This window comes from Clarias gariepinus, chromosome 11, assembly GCF_024256425.1.
Source record: "Clarias gariepinus isolate MV-2021 ecotype Netherlands chromosome 11, CGAR_prim_01v2, whole genome shotgun sequence".
NCBI lineage: Eukaryota > Metazoa > Chordata > Actinopteri > Siluriformes > Clariidae > Clarias > Clarias gariepinus.
Window position 1 is genome coordinate 5,067,814 of NC_071110.1, and position 18,514 is coordinate 5,086,327.

Consider the following 18,514-nt stretch of genomic DNA (forward strand, 5'->3'; position numbering starts at 1 on the left):
CGATTATTTTGACTTTTTGATGTTATTTTAAGACATAAGACATAAATTATTATTATTATTATTATTATTATTATTATTATTATTATGTCAAGAAAATTTGTTCTTATTTAAACTTCTATTAAAAATTATAATAATTGCTCTATTTTACGATAGTACATTAAGCTTTAAAGTGATTACCCAGGGTTAATCTTCCTATACAAGGAAAGATATATAAAGAATTATATTAAAAACATTTCAAATGGAATTTGCTTTATGCCTGCAATGTCAAAGCACACCACAAGGTGTCACCTTCCTCAACAATGCTCTTAATGTGTATTATCATTTGGGCATTTGGCAGACATTATCACACATTCACATCAGGCAAACTTCTAAGGCTTCAAAATCTGATTGTCAGTTGTCCTTGCCTTAGGTAACAACAATCATTAATTTTCAGTCCCTTTATTTGTATATAATACTAGCTTCTCTCCCATTGTTATGGAACCATAATCTCTGTAACCTTGCTCTCCAGCAGGACCGTGAACTCCTGACTTTATAGTCTAATTCCTAGTGTGTTTGGGAACACACTAATCGGCTTATTTCCTATTCATGACCAAATATATGCTGGTTGATGGCCCTCATGCTAGCATAGATTTTTGGAAAACATGTATCATGGTCTTGTGGTAGAGCGAGAGATAAGCGCTGTAAGGCTCAGGCATAAGATAACACTTCATTGTCTAAATACTGATTCCAGCCATGAGTGGAATGTGGTCCATGAAGATAGGGATCAACATGTCTAGGAATGACTGAACAGTAAACAATGCTGCATGAAGACCTTTTCTTGTGTCTTGTGCTTTGTACTACATGACTGACTCCATAAGGTATGGATTCTGATTTCTTATTCAATATTTTAATGTAAAGTTATTTAAGACTTTAGAATTTAAGACATTTATAATAATTTGCTATATAATGCTGCTTGTGTTTTTCCTCTTTTTTTTTCTTTTCTTTTTTTTTTTGATTGATACCTTGTTATGGTCACTGGCTTCTTCCAGGGCCAAACCTGTTGACCCAAAGAATGATACGAAGAAGACTAAGTGCACCCGGCCCAGATTAGGGTTACCAGGATAACCCCTGGAATCAAGACCAGGTAAGGTGTCTGTAGACAAGGATCTGATAACCAGGACACCAAAAAAAACCTAGTTAAGCTCAGCCCAAACAAGGTGAACCTCATCGCTTATAGAGATACATCAGCAATCTAAAAATGCGCATGTGAGGAATTATTTTAAAAGGGCTAGATACTTGGAATTGAAACTGTCTTTGATCATTTGTAACTCTTTACTATTTTTACAGGCACTTGTGAACTGTTGATAGTTTTCAAATGGGAAGTAAATTTATGACATAAGCACTTATACCCAAGTAATTAGATAAAAACTGAAGTCTGTATAGAGGGATCCCACTAGGTTGTATGTTTGGCACATATATTTGATGTATGTATTTGATATATTTGTATTATATTTGATGAAATGATCTTATATATTTTTTATATATATATGTAGATATTATTACTATAATATACTATGCATGATGATGTATGAGAAAAGGAAAATAACCCATAAAGCATAAAGGCAATTACTTTATTAATAGTTTATTTAAAAAGAAAGAAAAAAAGAAATGAGCACCACACAACTTTTGTACATTAAGCATGATTTCAAACATAATAATATAACAATTGACCTCATCTGTCATGGCTTTAAAAAGGGCGTCAGTGCAGAAGGCAAGGCAGTGAAATCAAATTTGGATTGAGCTGGAGTGTTTGAATAACATAAGCATTCAAAGAACATTTGCATAAAATCCTTTTCTCTTTAAACATTAAAGATAAGTCAAAGAACCCACACAGCTGTCACATGAACTCACGAGAGTTAGAATAAAAAATACATCACAATCACACAGGCCAACATGAATGCTAGCATACTTAATATAAGTATAGCATCTATTCAGATGGACAATTTAAAATTTAATAAGACACATAGTCCAGTTGATATCAAACCTGTGGATAAACCTTAATATCTAATCTCTCAAGTGGAATTCTTCTGCCATTTTCTAGTTACTGTCAAACTTTGGTTCAGCTCGAAAATTTACTTGAATAAATGTGGCTTTTAGTTTTAGCTCTAAACAACCTGCTGAATTGTGTCCATGAGGTAATCGTCATACCACAAAAAAATACAACTTATAACAAATTATTAAGAACAATTTTTAAAAAGGCTACTATTATCAGCATATTCACACTACAATTCATCTCTCATTTTGTCACCCTTTGGTCTAACTAGTCTTCCGATGTAGAGGATGGAGTTGGTCTGGTTGTCCTTAACCAGGAAGATGAATGGATGGTCAGCATAGAACAGCCTGGGGTTCCTGAGCTTTTCTGAGCCAAAGATGCTGGCGTCAAATGGATTACCCTCTGTGTCCCATTCCCATGCAGATGCATGAAAGACATTTGAGAGGTAGAGATCTTTCTTGCCAGAGATGTTGGACAGATCAGCCTTGGACTTGTCCACTGCTTCTGTGAGACCAATTTCTCCAAGGTGTTTCTTTGGGACATAAAAAAAAGCACACTTAATGACCATAATTCCATTTGTTTCATTTCAGTGTAATTCAAGCACAAGTCTGAACCAATGTTACCCACTGCACCATCAATCAATCCAATGTAAATCTAACAAAATTAAAATGACTACCTGGAGATCATGGCTGACTTCCATGATGACTTTGGGCAGAGAAATGGCCACTGCAGTTTCCTGCAACTTGCTCATCCAGGTGTTCAGCTGATCTTGTGTCAGAAGCTTCTCCAGCCTCTCCAGGGGCTCCACGTGGTAGGGCATGATGAAAATCACACTGGATTTCTTGTGGGCCAGAGGCATGTTAAGGACAAACAGTTTGTTCTCTTTGTCCTCATGGAAGCCATAAAGACCTGTACAGTTGCAAAAGTAAGTGTCAGGTTATTTGTTGTAGATATGATGGTGATCTCATATCACCCCTTATAGAACTGCAATATGGCATTTGAGATAAATAGCTCTTCATCTTACCTGTGCGATGCATCATTTGGACGGACACAGTAAAAGAACGGGACACAAGGAACCCACGGTTGTCAACCATCTTGTGGTGGAACTTCTCATCCCAGTGAGCTGTGGGAACACAAACTAATTTAGAAACTGGAACAGCTTAGCAAATTTTATATTATAAGGCATGCCTGAGCTTTAAATGTCCACTTACGTTTAAAGTACATGGCATTGACGATCATGGCACCATCTGTGTTCTTCACATCCTTGGTGATTTCTGGCAGCTTGCCATCTGTAGACTTGGTGGCCCACTCATTGATGGAGTTGAGAGCACTTCTCTTGTCACGGAAGTTGATCTTGGAGTGATCATACTTGTAGTGCTTCTTGCTGTTCTTCACAAAGTCATCAGCGAAGCTGACAGAACTGGGGCCATACAGCCTGTTGTTGATCTTCCAGGTGACGTTGCGGGAGTTGGGGTCACTGACCTCGCTCAGGAGCTCGGACAGTCCTGTATGCAGATGCTCATCTTTTAGCGTATTAGCCTTTAGGACACTTTTGACCTGTGAGGCAGTGGTGGATTTTCCACCAAGGGCAACCAAGCCTAGAGAGGATGCAACCACCACAGGGGAGAACAGGATGTTGTCCAGGTCTTTTTCTTTAGCCAAGGTATGGTACAGGTTAAAAGCGAGGTGGCTGCTGGTGTCAGCCAGGGAAGTCGCATGGCTGCTGAGTTTCTTTTCCTCAGCTGAGGAGGCTACGGCCAAAAGGCACAGAGTAACGAGGTTGGTCACCCACATTCTTGCTTTATGCCTGGGCAATATTGGGAAGCTGGAAGAATAGAAAGTACAAAAGAATATTAGGTTGTTTTACTTGTAGTGAAAATTTATATTGCATATACAGTCATGGGTCCCCTCATTTCTTAATATTTTGCTTCTAATGAGCTAGAATTTCTTGTAATTTTATGCAGCCTTGAGGAATAGTTGTCGAGGATTCCTGAAGGACTATTTCGGCTCTTGTTTTTAGTCCAGTCCCTGTACCTGAGCAATGTTTCAATGTTTTTTTTTTTGTTTGTTTGTTAAACCACACAGTGACCTATAAATCATTCAAAGATAAAAAAAATCTAACTTAAGGCGTGAACCAGTGAGAAACGGGTATAAATGGTGACAGATGATGAGGCTGGTGATGATGGAAGAGACGAGAGCGGAAATGAACTTGCTGCTAAGGGTAACATAAGGAACCAATTTTTAAACTGTATCTTTAGACACTTTGCAGCTTGTGGAAGTAAACCCTTTGTTCCCTTTTGTTTTATTCTACAGAATTGTATATATTTTAATATAAAGAAGTGAGGGGTGACTCAAGACTTTTGCACAGTACTGTATACACATATATAATAATTATCGTTAGTACATGTTTAGTTGCCTGTATTTCTGTTCTGTCTTAGTTCTCCATATGTGTTTATGTTTTTTACAAAAAGATTTTGTTAAAAAAATTTTAAATAAATAAATAACCCTAAAATTAAAAAAATTACTGTTTGTCTTTGGAACTATTGTAGGACATTTGAGCTGCATTAAGGAGGAGCAGCAAAAGCCCAGACAGAAATGTAACTGTAAAAGTCTTTTGTAAAAAAATCATTGTCGACTAAGACTTAAGAATGCTAATATATTTCCAGCTTGTGAATGGTGTGACCCAGCATGCTGCTTCAGCAGACAAAAGAAACACAAGCACTGCCTAAGCCTACATCTGCAGTCTGCCTTTCCATTGCCATATACAGTATCTTGATGTCTTTGTATGTTTTTTTTTTTTTTTTTTTGGTTGTTCACCGACAGGAATACCTTGAAAGGTTTTCATAGTGTTGTCAAAGATTTCGATTTTCATTCTGAAAGACAAGAGGTGCATTTTGGTAATCTACAGAACAAAAAAAAAGTGCACAAATATTGTTGATTGAGCAGAGCAAGCTAGATTGGTTTTTTTTTTTGTTTTGTAAAAACCATTGCTCCATGCAAACTTATATGCCAACTTGGCACTTCATGCAGACACAGGAAAGGACGCGTAGACATCTCCTATTGGCTAGAGAGTCTCGGGGGAAAGAAAGAAAAAACTCCTGACCAATCAGAGATGCCATAGTGGAACAGTAACTGGATACCAGAGGAAGTGCTGTGATTTTAGTATAAACACAGAATCACTCCCTTTTGGCTTCCTTCAATCTGATTGAAATCTTTACACAAATTAAAGTGGTTTTTTTTGTGCTTTAACACAGATTAGTATAAAAGAAAGACGTTTTTAAAAACTCTTATGTTTTTAAAATGAAACACATTTTGTTATGACTTTTTAATAGCAAATTTGTCTAGATCAGATTTTGATCCTTTATAGTCACTTTATCCTTAACATCCTTAACTTCTTGCTTGGTTAAGGAACTTTACTGATTAAAATTTTCTAAATTTATAGCTTATTTTCAAGAACTTTCTCAACTATTAAAGCATAGAAAAGGTTTCCTGTCCCACTTAGCAAGCAGAAAAACAAGATCAAAATATGCATTAAAAGTAAAAAAAAATTTGCAGGTTTCTTTACAATCCTTAATCTGCTATGCATTATAATTATATACACATTTAGTGTTATTGAAGAAAAAAAAACGCTTTGATCTTAAAGCAAGCAAAAGTGAAGCATTTGTTGTAAGTTCAGCTTAGAAATATGGTACAGAAAAGTCTCACCTTTCACAGCTGCTCTGATGCTCTGGTCCGGTCTGGTCTGATCTGATCTGATGCTGATGATCTCCTGCTGATGTGCTGCAAACCAGCAGTTTCTGGTGGTCTATATACTGCTTGGAAGAAAGTTCTGGAAGGTTTGTGGTGGGACTATTCAAATGAGGATGTCTGGAATTTCTTTGGGAAGCTGAAACTGGGACCTCCCACTGGATCGGGTGACCAGAAGTTCGGAAGTGAGCTCGGCTCTAAAGACTTTTCCAAATGTTCAGACTCTCTGCAGTTTCCACCCTTAAAGTCCCATTATACAGTATAAAAACAGTAATAAGGACAGGATGTGGCCTTGAAATGCATTAAAACTGAAAAATATTAACACCCCATTGTTTATCGCACTAAACTCACTAAGTTCTTCTTTTGCAGATTAGGGTTTTTTGTTTTGTTTGCTTCTTTTGGACATTTTCTGCACCAGTGTGAGGGGTAACGTCATGCTGAGATAACAAATATCACTGCGATGACAACATCACTATTGATTTTATGTACATATTCTTAATAATATTTGCTAGATTTGTGAATCAGATTCTGGGTTTCTGGTGTAATCCTGGTCGCTTCTTGCTGCATGCTCGGGCTTGCAACCCCACCCCCGAGTGCAGACTGCCACGTCTTCTTGCTGCCTGTAGGCTCCCACATCCACTGGGTGGGGGTGCAGCAAAAACAACCATCATACAGCTACCTTTTAATTTTGAGATACATTTTTAGCTTTATAATGATGCCCTCAATGCTTTCCTGCACTTTTTTTTTATTATTAATCTCGGATGGTCCAGAGACTCATGCTGTGTCGGCTCAGCTGGATATTTTATTTTAAGCAGGTTTGTGTGTCATACTGTAAACAATATACAGGAAGGCTACACAGGACATAGGAAGCCATGTGTTTAAATCGTTTAAAAACGTGTAGGACGTGGAATAGTTAGTCGTGGAAAAGTTTGTGCACAAAAAAGTGGGGATGTTAAAGTACATCATTTTGGCAGAAGATGATTAATAACTTTCATGGAATGAAATGGAATAATACACTAAGACAGGTTGGGATATATGTTCTCAATATTCTCTTTTGCATTTTCTGAGCAGCTTTTTGATACTTTTTTGGAGACCAAGAAGCTCGAAAGATATTGATACATTCTCTTTAATTTTATAATTACATGGTTACAATTTATCTTTTGAGCCTTGCAGTAAGCATTTGGCTTTATCAATCGCAAAACAGAAATTGTATACGATGCAAACTTATGCACAATAAAGTTCTACCAATATATTTTCAACATCTCACTATAATGAGATTTTGTGAATTGTAGTGATTTTTCGCATTTTTTCCCCCTCAAGTGTTAAATCCTTCTGTAAAATGACCCCTGTACTATTCTTTCTCTCCTGACTTTGACACAAACACATCTGAGCAAACACACATTCGGTGCATCACAAACCCCCCTGAATAAAGCACCAGCAGAACACAGACCCCCCATTCCACCACCACCACCCCCTCACTCCTACACCCCCCCCCCCCCCCGGTGTAAATGCTTCTGTCCTTATAGACAGTAAACCCTCAAATTCCTCATCCAGCCCATAACGATGCTACACAGCTGAACCCACCACCTCCTCAGAGCAGTGGAGGAGTGTGTGAATGTATGTGTGTGTGTGTGTGTGTGTGTGCGCAAGTCAGTGAGTGATGACGTGGGAGGTCAGATGCTAGAGAAAATTCTGGAAACACATATGGAGAAAGAAACTTCTCCAAGGATTTCATCGGTTAAACCACACCTACTGCTGAACGTACAGCGCAGGGAAGGGGGAAAAAACTGACTGTGCAGAAAGTTTAACGCAGCTGATCGCATACATGCTTTCTTTCTTTTTTTCAATATACTTTAATAGTTAGTTCTCATTATTTTTAGAATGAATAATTTATAAATTATTTTATTATTTTTTCTTTTTCTTTCTTTTTCTTTCTTTATTATCCTTTATATTAATAATAATAATAATAATAATAATAATAATAATAATAATAATAAATTATAACCCCCTAAACCAAGCAAACTGGATTATTATTACCTTTATTAATATTATGTTTCTGTATTCACCGAGGAAAATAAAGACCACTTGCTTTGAATGTTTTAAGGGGACAATATCTTCTTTAAAAAAGACAGTTATGATGTTCACTCCGTGATGTCGTCCATGTTTAATTACAGTTTCACCAGATGTGTTTTTTATTTAATTAGGTATAAAGATAGACATAGCAAATGTTATATATCTTTTATAAAAGAGAGGAACATAAAAACTGATTTACTGTAGAAGGACATCAAGTAACTCCTGGTGTGTATGTTTTGTTTTTATTTTTTTTTAACTTGTTAATTGTGGGTTTCTGTATTAAATTAATAGAAGGTAATTATTTCCAATGATTAACTGACTCTCACATGTGATGTATTTGTTGCTTCAGTTTATCTGTCTCCTACTGTATATAATAATAATAATAATAATAATAATAATAATAATATGATTATTTTAAAGCAACCTATTCATTTTTTTTTACTTCTTTTATTATTCTTATTTATTTTTCCTTTTTATTCTAATGTTTTCTTTTCTTCTTTTTTTTCTACAAAGTAACGTACAGCTGAGGCAGGATCAATCGGAGCAGTTTAGAGTCAAGGGTCTTAGTCAAAGGCCCAGAGGAACTCAGGAATTAAACTCACAACCTCCTGCTCATTGGCTCAAAGTCTCTTCTGCTCCATCATACAGCATGGATACACACTCACTCACACCGTCACGGCAGAGCTGCTGATTCTCCTGAACTATTGTTATCCTCCGACTCCTTCCAGCTAAGCCGCTGTCCTCTGCTCCTGATGCTTTTGTAAAACAATACTAAACTGTTTCACATTTAACATGTTGCATGAAGCCTGTTCATGTGTGCTCATATACTGTAGCATACACTATAGGACAAAGACTTCTTTCAGCTTAGGAGTAGCTGCCAGCACACACACACACACACACACACACACACACAGAGGCTGCATGATGTAAGTCGTGAGCAATGTTACGCTGGCTTACACGCTGATGTAACTTTCTGCTGAATTACAGATTTTCCAGAAATGCTGTGAAAGCACTTGGCTTCCATATTGTAAACTGAGGAGATATTAAACTCCTAGTGTTAAGAAAGCTGCATGTTTTATTTACTTTGCAGAATTCATTCATGACAACACTTCTAATGTAACGAAATGAGATCAGTGTCATTAAATAAAGACAACTGAATGTAAACATGATCTAAATGACATCTACAGTACATCAATGCAATACAATAATCACTGCCGGGAAAAGCATCATGGGAAATGTGTACATACTAAATACAGGACTACAGCTACACTGCTGGATATACAATCTTTAAAGTATTTATTTTTTCCATAACATCACATTCCAGTGTGTCAAATTCCCTTCATAATACAGCAATCATAGCATTACAGGCGATTTTTATTCTTTAATTACTGATCTTATAACCGCTACGGTCTGTGTGCATGGAGTTTGCATTTTCTTCAGTCCAAAGGGACGCAGAGTGGGCTATAATTGCCAACTCCAAAATGCCTTTAGTGTATGAATGAATGTGTTTGCCATGCGATGGATTTTCATCCTGACCAGGGTGTACATCGGCTCATGCCCAAAGTCTCCTGAGATAAGCTCCAGACCTATAGAGAATGAACAAACAAGTGCAGATTTACCTCCATATTGACTTCAACTTCATTGTGGGGGGGAATTTACAAAGCGCTGACACTGGAGACTCCTTCCGAAAGCAGATCTTTAAAATCACAATAAATTTCATCATGTAACTTACTATATGTTTTTTTTTTCCTTGTTATTTCCTTGTTGCCCTCACTGATGCAATCCTCGCATTTGATATGGCAGGCAACCATGTAATCCATCTATAATGAATTATAAAACCTGTGATTTGAAGCTGCACTACTGTTAGAGCTAAATGAAGTGGAAAATGTATGTATGTGTGTTTTAAACATTTTTTTTGTTTGGCCTTGTGTATGCTGAAATATATCTAATAAATCTACATCAAATTGAGACTGGAACAGTTTTTTTTTTTTTAACTGATCAGGAATTACTGCCATATTATTAAGGACCTTCTATTTGCTCAGGCTCAAAAGTATTTGGACAGCTGGTGGTTTCCTGCGGCCTGTTTCTTTCTCCGTTACGTTTTGACAAATTAAAGCGATAAAATGTCTGGCATTGATTCAAGTGTTAAATTTGCATCTGGTGGATATTTATAGTAACTTGTACAACTTAAACTCTGACCACATACGCACAAGCAAACGAACAAACAAACGAACAAACACACACATCAAATACACCATGGTAGTTATGTGCAATATTATGACGGAACACTTTAAACTTTATAGTGATTTCTAGTCATGTGCAATACTATGGTGGAACGTGCAATTTTTCTTTCTGTCTCGGGGAACCACCATAACTGGGCAAAGTGCAATTTAAAAACATTTTATTTAATTTATTTTTTTCCCTATTTTTATTATTATTATTATTTTTTTACTTTATTCTGTTGTTTCTTAAATTTTAACTTTGTACTGTCCACTTGCTGCCGTGGCAAAGCAAATTTCCCACTTGTGGGACTAATAAAGGTTAATCTTATCTTATCTCCTATCTTAACCCTACCCAAAGAAGTGTCAATGCAAGTGAAGGAAGCCATAATTAGGCCAAACAAAAAGAAAAAAAGACCTACAGAGACTTGCGAAATCAACAATTTAGTACGTTCTTTAAAAAAAAAGGAGGTGATTACTGGTGACCTGGCAACGTCAAAAACCTGGAAGATCACAGTAGACTACTGAACCAGAATAATCGCAGTATTCTTTTCCTGGGTAAAAAAAAAAAAAAAAAAACACTTGAAAACAACGAGGCCAAGCCAAGAACCACCCAGCACCACCAAACTGCTACAGGTAAGCCTTTGAGCAAGGCTCTTAACCCACTGACCCGTTCTGATACAGGATTAACTCGACCAGAATGAGAGGAAGGAAAGGAAGGGCTCATGATCCGAAGCATACTACATCATCTATTAAACAAGGTGCAGGAACAGGAACTGGAATGGAGCTGGGTCACTGGTGTTTATTGATGATGTGACGGCTGATAGAAGTAGCAGGATGTATTCTGAAATATGTAGAGAGCTCTGCAAAACTAAACTGTAAAAATAGAAAACTGAATCAAAGTACAGATGGATAAGGACCCAAAACTTATCCAAAAAAAAAAAGGAAAAATAAAATGTTCTTAAAGGACAGAGTCACTCGACCTGAAACCATTTCATCTGTTTTTCACTTACTGAAGACAAACCTGAAGGTGTAAAGACCGCTAACAAGCAGCGACTGAAGGTGATTAAAGTACAGGTGTGAAAGTAGTGATGGCCTACAGTAGCATGGGTTCCTGACTTCAGGCAGTCTCTGACTGAAATGTTTTTGCATCCAAGTATTAAAAATAAGCCCAATAATTATGATTGTGTTAGTTTTTTTAATTAGTTTGGTAAATAGGTAAAACCATTCCTAAATAGTTTTGCTAAACCCCTTGAAATAAAAGTGAAAGTGACTTTAATTACATATTAATTACATCCATCCATCCATCCATCTGGGAACCAGGTGGAGCCCAATGATGAACATCGTATTTATTCCTATTTTCTGACCATGGTAGGACCTTTGGTCAACATTCACACACACATTCACACACTATGGGTAATTTGGGGAGGCCAGTTAGTCTAATCTGCATATCTTTGGACTGTGGGAGGAAACTGAAGTACACTGCATGGGAAGAAAACACAAACTCCATACACACAGACCCTGAGGCAGGAATCAAACCTGGACCCTGGAGGTGTGAGGCGACAATGCTTACCACTAAAGCAAATGTTTTTTAAATGTCACTGTCCATATAAACCATAATGCCAAAAGTATTTGCTCGCCTGCCTTTACAGTACATGCATATGAACTTGAGTAACATCCAATTCCTAATCTATAGGGTTTAATATGATGTCAGCCCAACCATTGCAGCTATGACAGCTTCAACTCTTCTGAAAAGGCCTTCTACAAGGTTTAAAAGAATGTTAATGTGAATTTTTGACCATTCATCCAGAAGCGCATCTGTGAGGTCAGACACTGATGTTGGACGAAAAGACCTGGCTCACAGTCTCCGCACTGATTAAGCCCAAAGGTGTTTTATCGGGTTGAGATCAGGGCCAGGCAAGCCAGTCTTTATGGACCTTGCTTTGTGCACTGGTGCGCAATCACGTTGCAACAGGAAGGGGCCGTCCCCAAACTGTTCCCGCAAAGTTGAGAGCATGAAATTGTCCAAAATGTAAGACAAACCTAGAGCAGGTCCAACAAGACTGTATGTATATTGTTTGTCTCGTTTTATTTATTGTGGCATAGTGGCATAATGCTTCGCACTGTAGCCTTGCAGCACCAGGGTGAAGAGTCCTGACGTTAGATCTGTGCACTTGGTGGGTTTCCACCAGGAATTTCCTTCAGGCCTTGCGAGACCCAGTATTGTGCACGTGGTATAGGGAATGAATAAATGGATAAATTAATGAGTGATTGTTTCTTTTATAGTGGAGTGCACTCCCCTCCAGTGGTGGGAAGCAAATTTACTCAACTGGTGATATAAAATGTTTTTCATTATTTAAGTTATCACTAGAGGGCAGCATTGGAAAAGAGATCATTGAGACATAAGCCCAGATTTGTCTCTGGACCCAGAACAGGCCAACCCTGCCAGTTTCAGCTTGTAGCTCTAATTATGGTCAGTTATGTAAAGAGAAGTAAAAATTATTTTTAGTAATAATTTTCTTTTTGTAACAGTGACACTGTGGTTATTTTTTCCTGAGGTGTAGCCCTGAATTAATGTGTTGATGCAATGATTTAGGCTTTCTGATATTTGTTTTATAACCGTGAGGCAACAAGAGAGATCCAGACAATTAAATCATTTTACCAACAGGATCCTAAGCAGGGAAAGGTGGACTTATATAACAGTATTATATTTTTATACTTGGAATGATGCAAGACAACAAAACGCAGCCACAGGCATTGCGACATGGATATACCATTAGCTCATAGCACCTTGTCAGTCCCCACAAAATAGCCGTATATTCTTACAACATGTTAAGGGTTCGGCTACACATTTTTTTTGGCAACAACGTTGCTATCTCATAGCCATAACATTATAACTATCGGACGTGAGAGATGGGAGATACCTATGGCTTTAAAATGTTAACACCTGGCCTCAATGCATTACCTTGTGTCCTCAAAGTATATATATATATATATATACACTACCATTCAAAAGTTTGCGGTCACTTTCTAACTCCATGATGGTTCCTGATTTTGATTTCTTTCTACATTGTAAAGGAATGCTGAAGGCGTCCAAAAAATGCATTAATCTCCTTTGAACAGTTGATGGTGAGATGTTTCTGCTACTTCTGCTCTGTAAAGACTTCGTAACGCCTCTAATCTGAGGTGCTGGTTGTTAATTGGTCATTTTTCAGGCTGATAACTCTAAATGAACTTCTCGTCTGAGGCAGAGGTAGGTTTTGGTCTCGCCCTCCTGGGACGGCCTTCATGAGAGCCAGTTTCATTATGGTGCTTGACGGATTTCGCAAATGCACTTGACAATACTGTTCTTGCAAAAACTATTACAGAAAGGCTGACCTCTGTTTCTTAAAATAACAACTAACTGTTGTTTTTCTTGTTGTTACGTAATTACCTAATCCCATGTGTGTTATTTTATAGTTTTGAAATCCCCAGTATTGTTGTAGAATGTAGAAAATAAATCACTAAACAAAAACAAAGAAATTTGCAAGTGATATATATAATCTTACCTACTTTTCGTTCACAATTCGTTCCCACTCTTTATTCAATATTGTTCCTGTATGCCAGTTTTTGGTATTTTCAGTCATCATAAAGCGAGGGAGATGAGCATTTTTATGAATATTGATGAATACGTGATAATATACAGATAAATTCCTTCATACCCAGAGAGGCCCACTTTCATCTTCTGAATGTCATCTAACCATGTGACTCTCAACATTGTTTCCTCACCTCTATAATCCCAAATAGTCCACCCCAGGCCCTGCTGTTCTCCCCCTGCTGTTCCTAATTATCCAGAAGGGAAGTTCACAGTCGACAGAGCAGCTGGGGCTCTGATATTAAGTGCTCACTCTAGTGGAGAGTAGGGATGGTCTTTATCACAGCAAGACCTGAAATGTCAAAGGATATGTGATAATATCAGTGATATACACATGCAGTGATATGGAAACAGTATAATTCAGTGTATCTCAGCTGTGGGACCAAAAGTCCAAGGTTAAAAGCTTGACCTTCTCTAACCATAATCCTAACCCCTAAACCATAAGACTGCTGACATACTGTACATGGACTCCATCTCTTAGGCTTTTGTTTTAGCTCTGACCAGATAGAAGGACCTGGATCAGATCTGACTGCACCCTCTGGACTTCTTCACCAGTCCTGAATCAAGAGATAATTGGATTATTTTTCACATCCACATTGATTCAGGTCCCTGATTGGATCATTCGCTCATGTTGCTGTCAGTGTAGAGTTCCCTGTGTGCAGTTGGGTTTCCTTCAGGGTCACCAGCTTCTCAAATATATTCAACTTTATTGGTTGAATATATTCAAACATGTTTTACTCTAAATTAGCACTGAGTGCGAATGAGTGTATGGATGTGTGTGTGTGTGTGTGTGTGTTGAATTGATTCTTTGTAGTAGGGGTTACTGAAGATGAATGACATATTACTACTACTACTACTACTACTACTAATAATAATAATAATAATAATAATACCCCTGTGCTGGATTGGCATGTCATCCAGGTCATCCACCTTGTGTCCCAAGTCTTCTTATCTCTGTATACAGGATAAAGCGCTATGGATGATGAGTAAGTGAGTGACTTACTGAGAGTAATAATCCTAATAATAATAATATTCGTAATATACTATGATGATGATAATAATCATCATAGTATATTAAATAATAATAATAATAATAATAATAATAATAATAATAATTATTATTATTATTATTATTATTGTAGTTGTTGTTGTATTTAAGCGTCCAGATACATTTCCCTTGTGTTCACTATACTACAACTACTCACAATACTAATTGTAATAATCATCTTCTTCATATTATTATTATTATTATTATTATTATATGTATTTATTATAGTATATTGCTTATGTTGCTAATCAAACATCTAATCCTTAGTCAATTACATTTAAAATCTATGACAAGTGTTAAAAATATATACTTAATAATAATAATAATAATAATAATAATAATAATAATAATGATGATGTAAAATATTACATTTAAACAATAAGTACAGATCAGAGTAATACATTCCTGTATTAAAAACTAAAAAAAAACATGATTATCAAATTATACTCATTATAAAAAGGATAACAAATGAATAAATAAATAAATAAATAAACAAACAAACACATAATTGGATTATTTTTCACATCCACTTACTTGTTACTGAAAATTTAAACAGGAGGAAAAAAACTTTATACTCTTTACATACTATGAACGTTTTACATAATAAAAAAAAATAAAAAAAAAGTGAATTTAATTTTTATGAAAGAAATAAATCACCTCCAGACCTTTAAAGGCTTCCTGTTTATTCCAGTCACCAGAGAGCACAATTGGACAACAAAACGCTTCAACTCCGCCCACTACCTACTCAACACGCATCCTGATTGGACTACACTATTTTAATCCCTGCCCATTGGCTAAAGCCCCGCCCATTACCTACTAACCCGGGTTACTATGGCTGATGCGCTCCAGTCTTTATCCAACACACTGAGAGCGCGCGGACGCACGAGCTCTACAAGGCTTACATACAGCAGGATCTCTGGACTGTACAGTATATATACAGTGATTTAATTTCTTATTTTTTTCATCTCCTGCTTTATACAGTGTTAGGATTTATAGAGCAATCCTATGCAGCTTATATTTGTGCTATAAAGAGTGGTGTGAGGAGGAAAGGCAGAGCGCACAGAGGCTTCACCTGGCTGGAGATCTTACAGCACAGGAGTGGAGAGGAAAGGTAAGGACAACACTCAGAGATTCATACTTTTACTTTATATAATATACAAATATTATATAGTAGGCATGCTTGTTTAATGTTGCATAATGATAAACCAATTATCACCACCACATACTTCATTAAATAATTATTTATTTATTTATTATTATTATTATTATTATTAGATTTTATAATTATTATAATTATTATAAGAGATAATGGTTTCTGCAACATGCAACTTTAAACATGCATGCCTATATAGGATATTTTATAAATGATCCTCCTCTATCACGCCCTTTGATAGAGGCTCCGCCCCCAATCACCCCATCATCCTACCCTCTTACAGTATATACCACCACTACTGGATGTCAAGTAGGACATCTATACTTCCTAGTTCCACACTTGGATTCTCATTTTCCCTACCTAAACCTCCACCCTGAAGCACATGATTTGATTGAAGGTCCTGTATTTTGTGACACTCTGATGTCAAAACAGGACGTTGTTATTGTATATACAAAAGAGTTTGACAGAAAGACAGAAACAATCTCATATCATGTTTCTTCAGCCCTATTCAGACACGGGACACGCAACTTAATGACGGCTTTGTCAAAGCGATGTCTTTCTGTCGTTCAGGCATAGGTTATGACATGCTGGGTTAATGTTCCTTCATGCTTCCTTGAGACATAAACACAATCATGGACAGAGCCTGAGGTCAATAAATCCCGCCTTCAGCGTTAGGATTGATTACAAGAATTAGGTTTCATCTTTGATTGGTTTTAGGAATGGGAATCACCAGGGACCGCCCGAAACAATGTCATCACGATATCTACTTGCCAATTTAATTTGTGTTTTGTATCACGATTTTATAAATAACCCGATTCGATTTAAAGATTTTGTTGCAATTCTAAAGAATCTTAGCAAATAATTTGCACCTACTACACAGAATTCTGTGCTGCTTGCCAATGTGTGAATAGTTTAGAGTGTGCCACCTGTAGGATTTTAGCGAAATGACACTATTTATAAAAGAATTGAATTGTGTGAATTGCCATACAAAAGAATCGTGGTATGCAACTGAATAATTTTTCCGCCATCTCTTATTGGTGAACTCACAGTTAACACAAGTTAATCCTAGTGCATGAAGACAAGACTTAAATATTCCTGTCCTGGTCCTGAACAGTTTATGTATTATTTAACTTTGGGGAGGTGGTGGCTCAGTATGGTAAAGGTTATAAGTTACTGATTTGAAGGTCAATGGTTCGAGCCCCAGCTCGCCAGATTGCTCTGTTGGCCCTTAAACAAGGCCCTTAACGCTATCTGCTCCAGGAGAGCTGTATAATAGCTGATCCTGCACTCTGACCCCAGCCTATTAAAAAAAAAAACTAGGTTTTGCGACTAATAAATAATTCACTGTGCAGTAATTTATATGGGCTGAACCTAACTTAACATCGGTCTAAAGCACTTTTAGCTATGAACTGTCAGTCGCACATCTGTTACATGGACTGGATGCAGTTCTGACTTACGAAGTGTCGAGATATATCCGTAAATGTTACTTGGTTCAACCTAGTAAAACACCTACCATCACGTCTTTCACAGAACGTGCCCGTTCAGACATGAAGCCATAATTTTCGAGTTTCGAGTGCGTGTCTTTACAAACAAAAGAGCAGGAACGTCTTTTCCCATTCAAGATTTTCCAGCAGCATTAACTTCATATCAGTAAAAAATCCAGCATGGACGTAGTTGGGGTGTTGGTTCAAAAACCAGACTCAGTGACCCAGAATTCAGGCCAGCTGTATGACCCAGTTGCATCGAGTGATGGCAGAGACCCAAGTTAGCTAGTTAGCAATCTACAGTATAAGATGATGATTGTGATGGTGGAATTAGAACAAAAAGTCGCACAGACTTTAGAGGAGCCAGACAGAGTAAAGGTACTTTATGTCTTTATGTAGACATGAAACGAGTGTTAAATCCCACCACACGTTTATCATCAGCACATGGCCAAACAGCATTGAGAGTGATGATGATGATGATGATGACGGATCTGGTCACCAAATGTTCAAACAAAAATGTATCAGAGTTTCATTGTAAAAAGTGAACTCTTATGCACACTTCTAAATATTGATATGCAAGTCATCGAGGACGGACTTGTTCCTTGAAAATATCGAGTTGCTACTTTAAAAGCTGTTCCCACATTGTAGCTGTAATCATTAGCAGGTACATCGGTTATAAAGGGCACGCTGTAGGTGTATAGTTACTGACTGGAAATGATCGAGTGCTAGTGATTTTTGGTTTTTAAATGAAAATCGCCCACCATACACCCACCAAGTCCAGATATGACGAACTGCAAATGTCAGTGGCTGTTGGCGAAAAAGCTTATATCTGGAAGCAGTAAGGTTTCATCCACTGGGGAACATTTACAGCTTCTATGTTGAACCCGTGTGGTCGTACATTGATCTACATTATGAGAACGTGGTGGGTTACCAGTGTATCTAAAACCACCTTCATGCCAGCAAACTCTTTGGAAGTTTGTGCCAGTGAAAAAAGTGTTTCGTTTCATCAAACCACAAGTGTCAGCTGATCATCTGATGTTCTCCTGGAACCTTGATTGAAACCAGGTTTTCTGCTTGGATACATGGCATCATGGACCCCATGAAGTACCAGGAGATTCAATATA

At 37.1% G+C, this 18,514-nt stretch overlaps 2 protein-coding genes across 6 annotated transcripts in view; one reads left to right on the forward strand and one right to left on the reverse strand.

Annotated features, from left to right (window-relative positions):
- Positions 1-1,596: 1,596 nt before the first annotated feature.
- serpinh1b (serpin peptidase inhibitor, clade H (heat shock protein 47), member 1b) lies at positions 1,597-5,885 on the reverse strand. 2 transcript variants are annotated; one of them, XM_053507945.1, is made up of 6 exons: positions 5,738-5,879; positions 4,862-4,905; positions 3,244-3,857; positions 3,057-3,155; positions 2,709-2,941; positions 1,597-2,564 (listed from the first exon to the last, which is right to left on the reverse strand). In XM_053507945.1, the coding sequence occupies exons 3-6, from the start codon at positions 3,824-3,826 to the stop codon at positions 2,262-2,264; spliced, it is 1,218 nt and encodes a 405-aa protein (XP_053363920.1). In that variant the 5' UTR covers positions 3,827-3,857; positions 4,862-4,905; positions 5,738-5,879; the 3' UTR covers positions 1,597-2,261. The 2 variants fall into 2 exon arrangements, with proteins under 2 accessions (XP_053363920.1, XP_053363919.1); XM_053507944.1 differs by lacking the exon at positions 4,862-4,905 and having other exon boundaries at positions 5,738-5,885.
- A 9,746-nt stretch (positions 5,886-15,631) lies between these two features.
- Positions 15,632-18,514, forward strand: part of gdpd5b (glycerophosphodiester phosphodiesterase domain containing 5b) — a 68,063-nt gene continuing 65,180 nt past the window's right edge. For all 4 annotated transcript variants that reach the window (XR_008361359.1, XR_008361360.1, XM_053507831.1 and 1 more), the window contains exon 1: positions 15,632-15,864. The gene's annotated coding sequence lies outside the window, so the exon portion shown is untranslated. The remainder of the gene's footprint in view (positions 15,865-18,514) is intronic.

Excerpts from the sequence above, each read along its gene's own strand:
- serpinh1b (XM_053507944.1), bottom strand. The coding sequence starts at position 3,826 with ATGTGGGTGACCAACCTCGTTACTCTGTGCCTTTTGGCCGTAGCCTCC. Across the intron at positions 2,942-3,056 it reads CCAAATGATGCATCGCACAG|GTCTTTATGGCTTCCATGAG; the intron begins GTAAGATGAAGA and ends GCAACTGTACAG. Across the intron at positions 2,565-2,708 it reads AAGTCAGCCATGATCTCCAG|AAACACCTTGGAGAAATTGG; the intron begins GTAGTCATTTTA and ends TATGTCCCAAAG.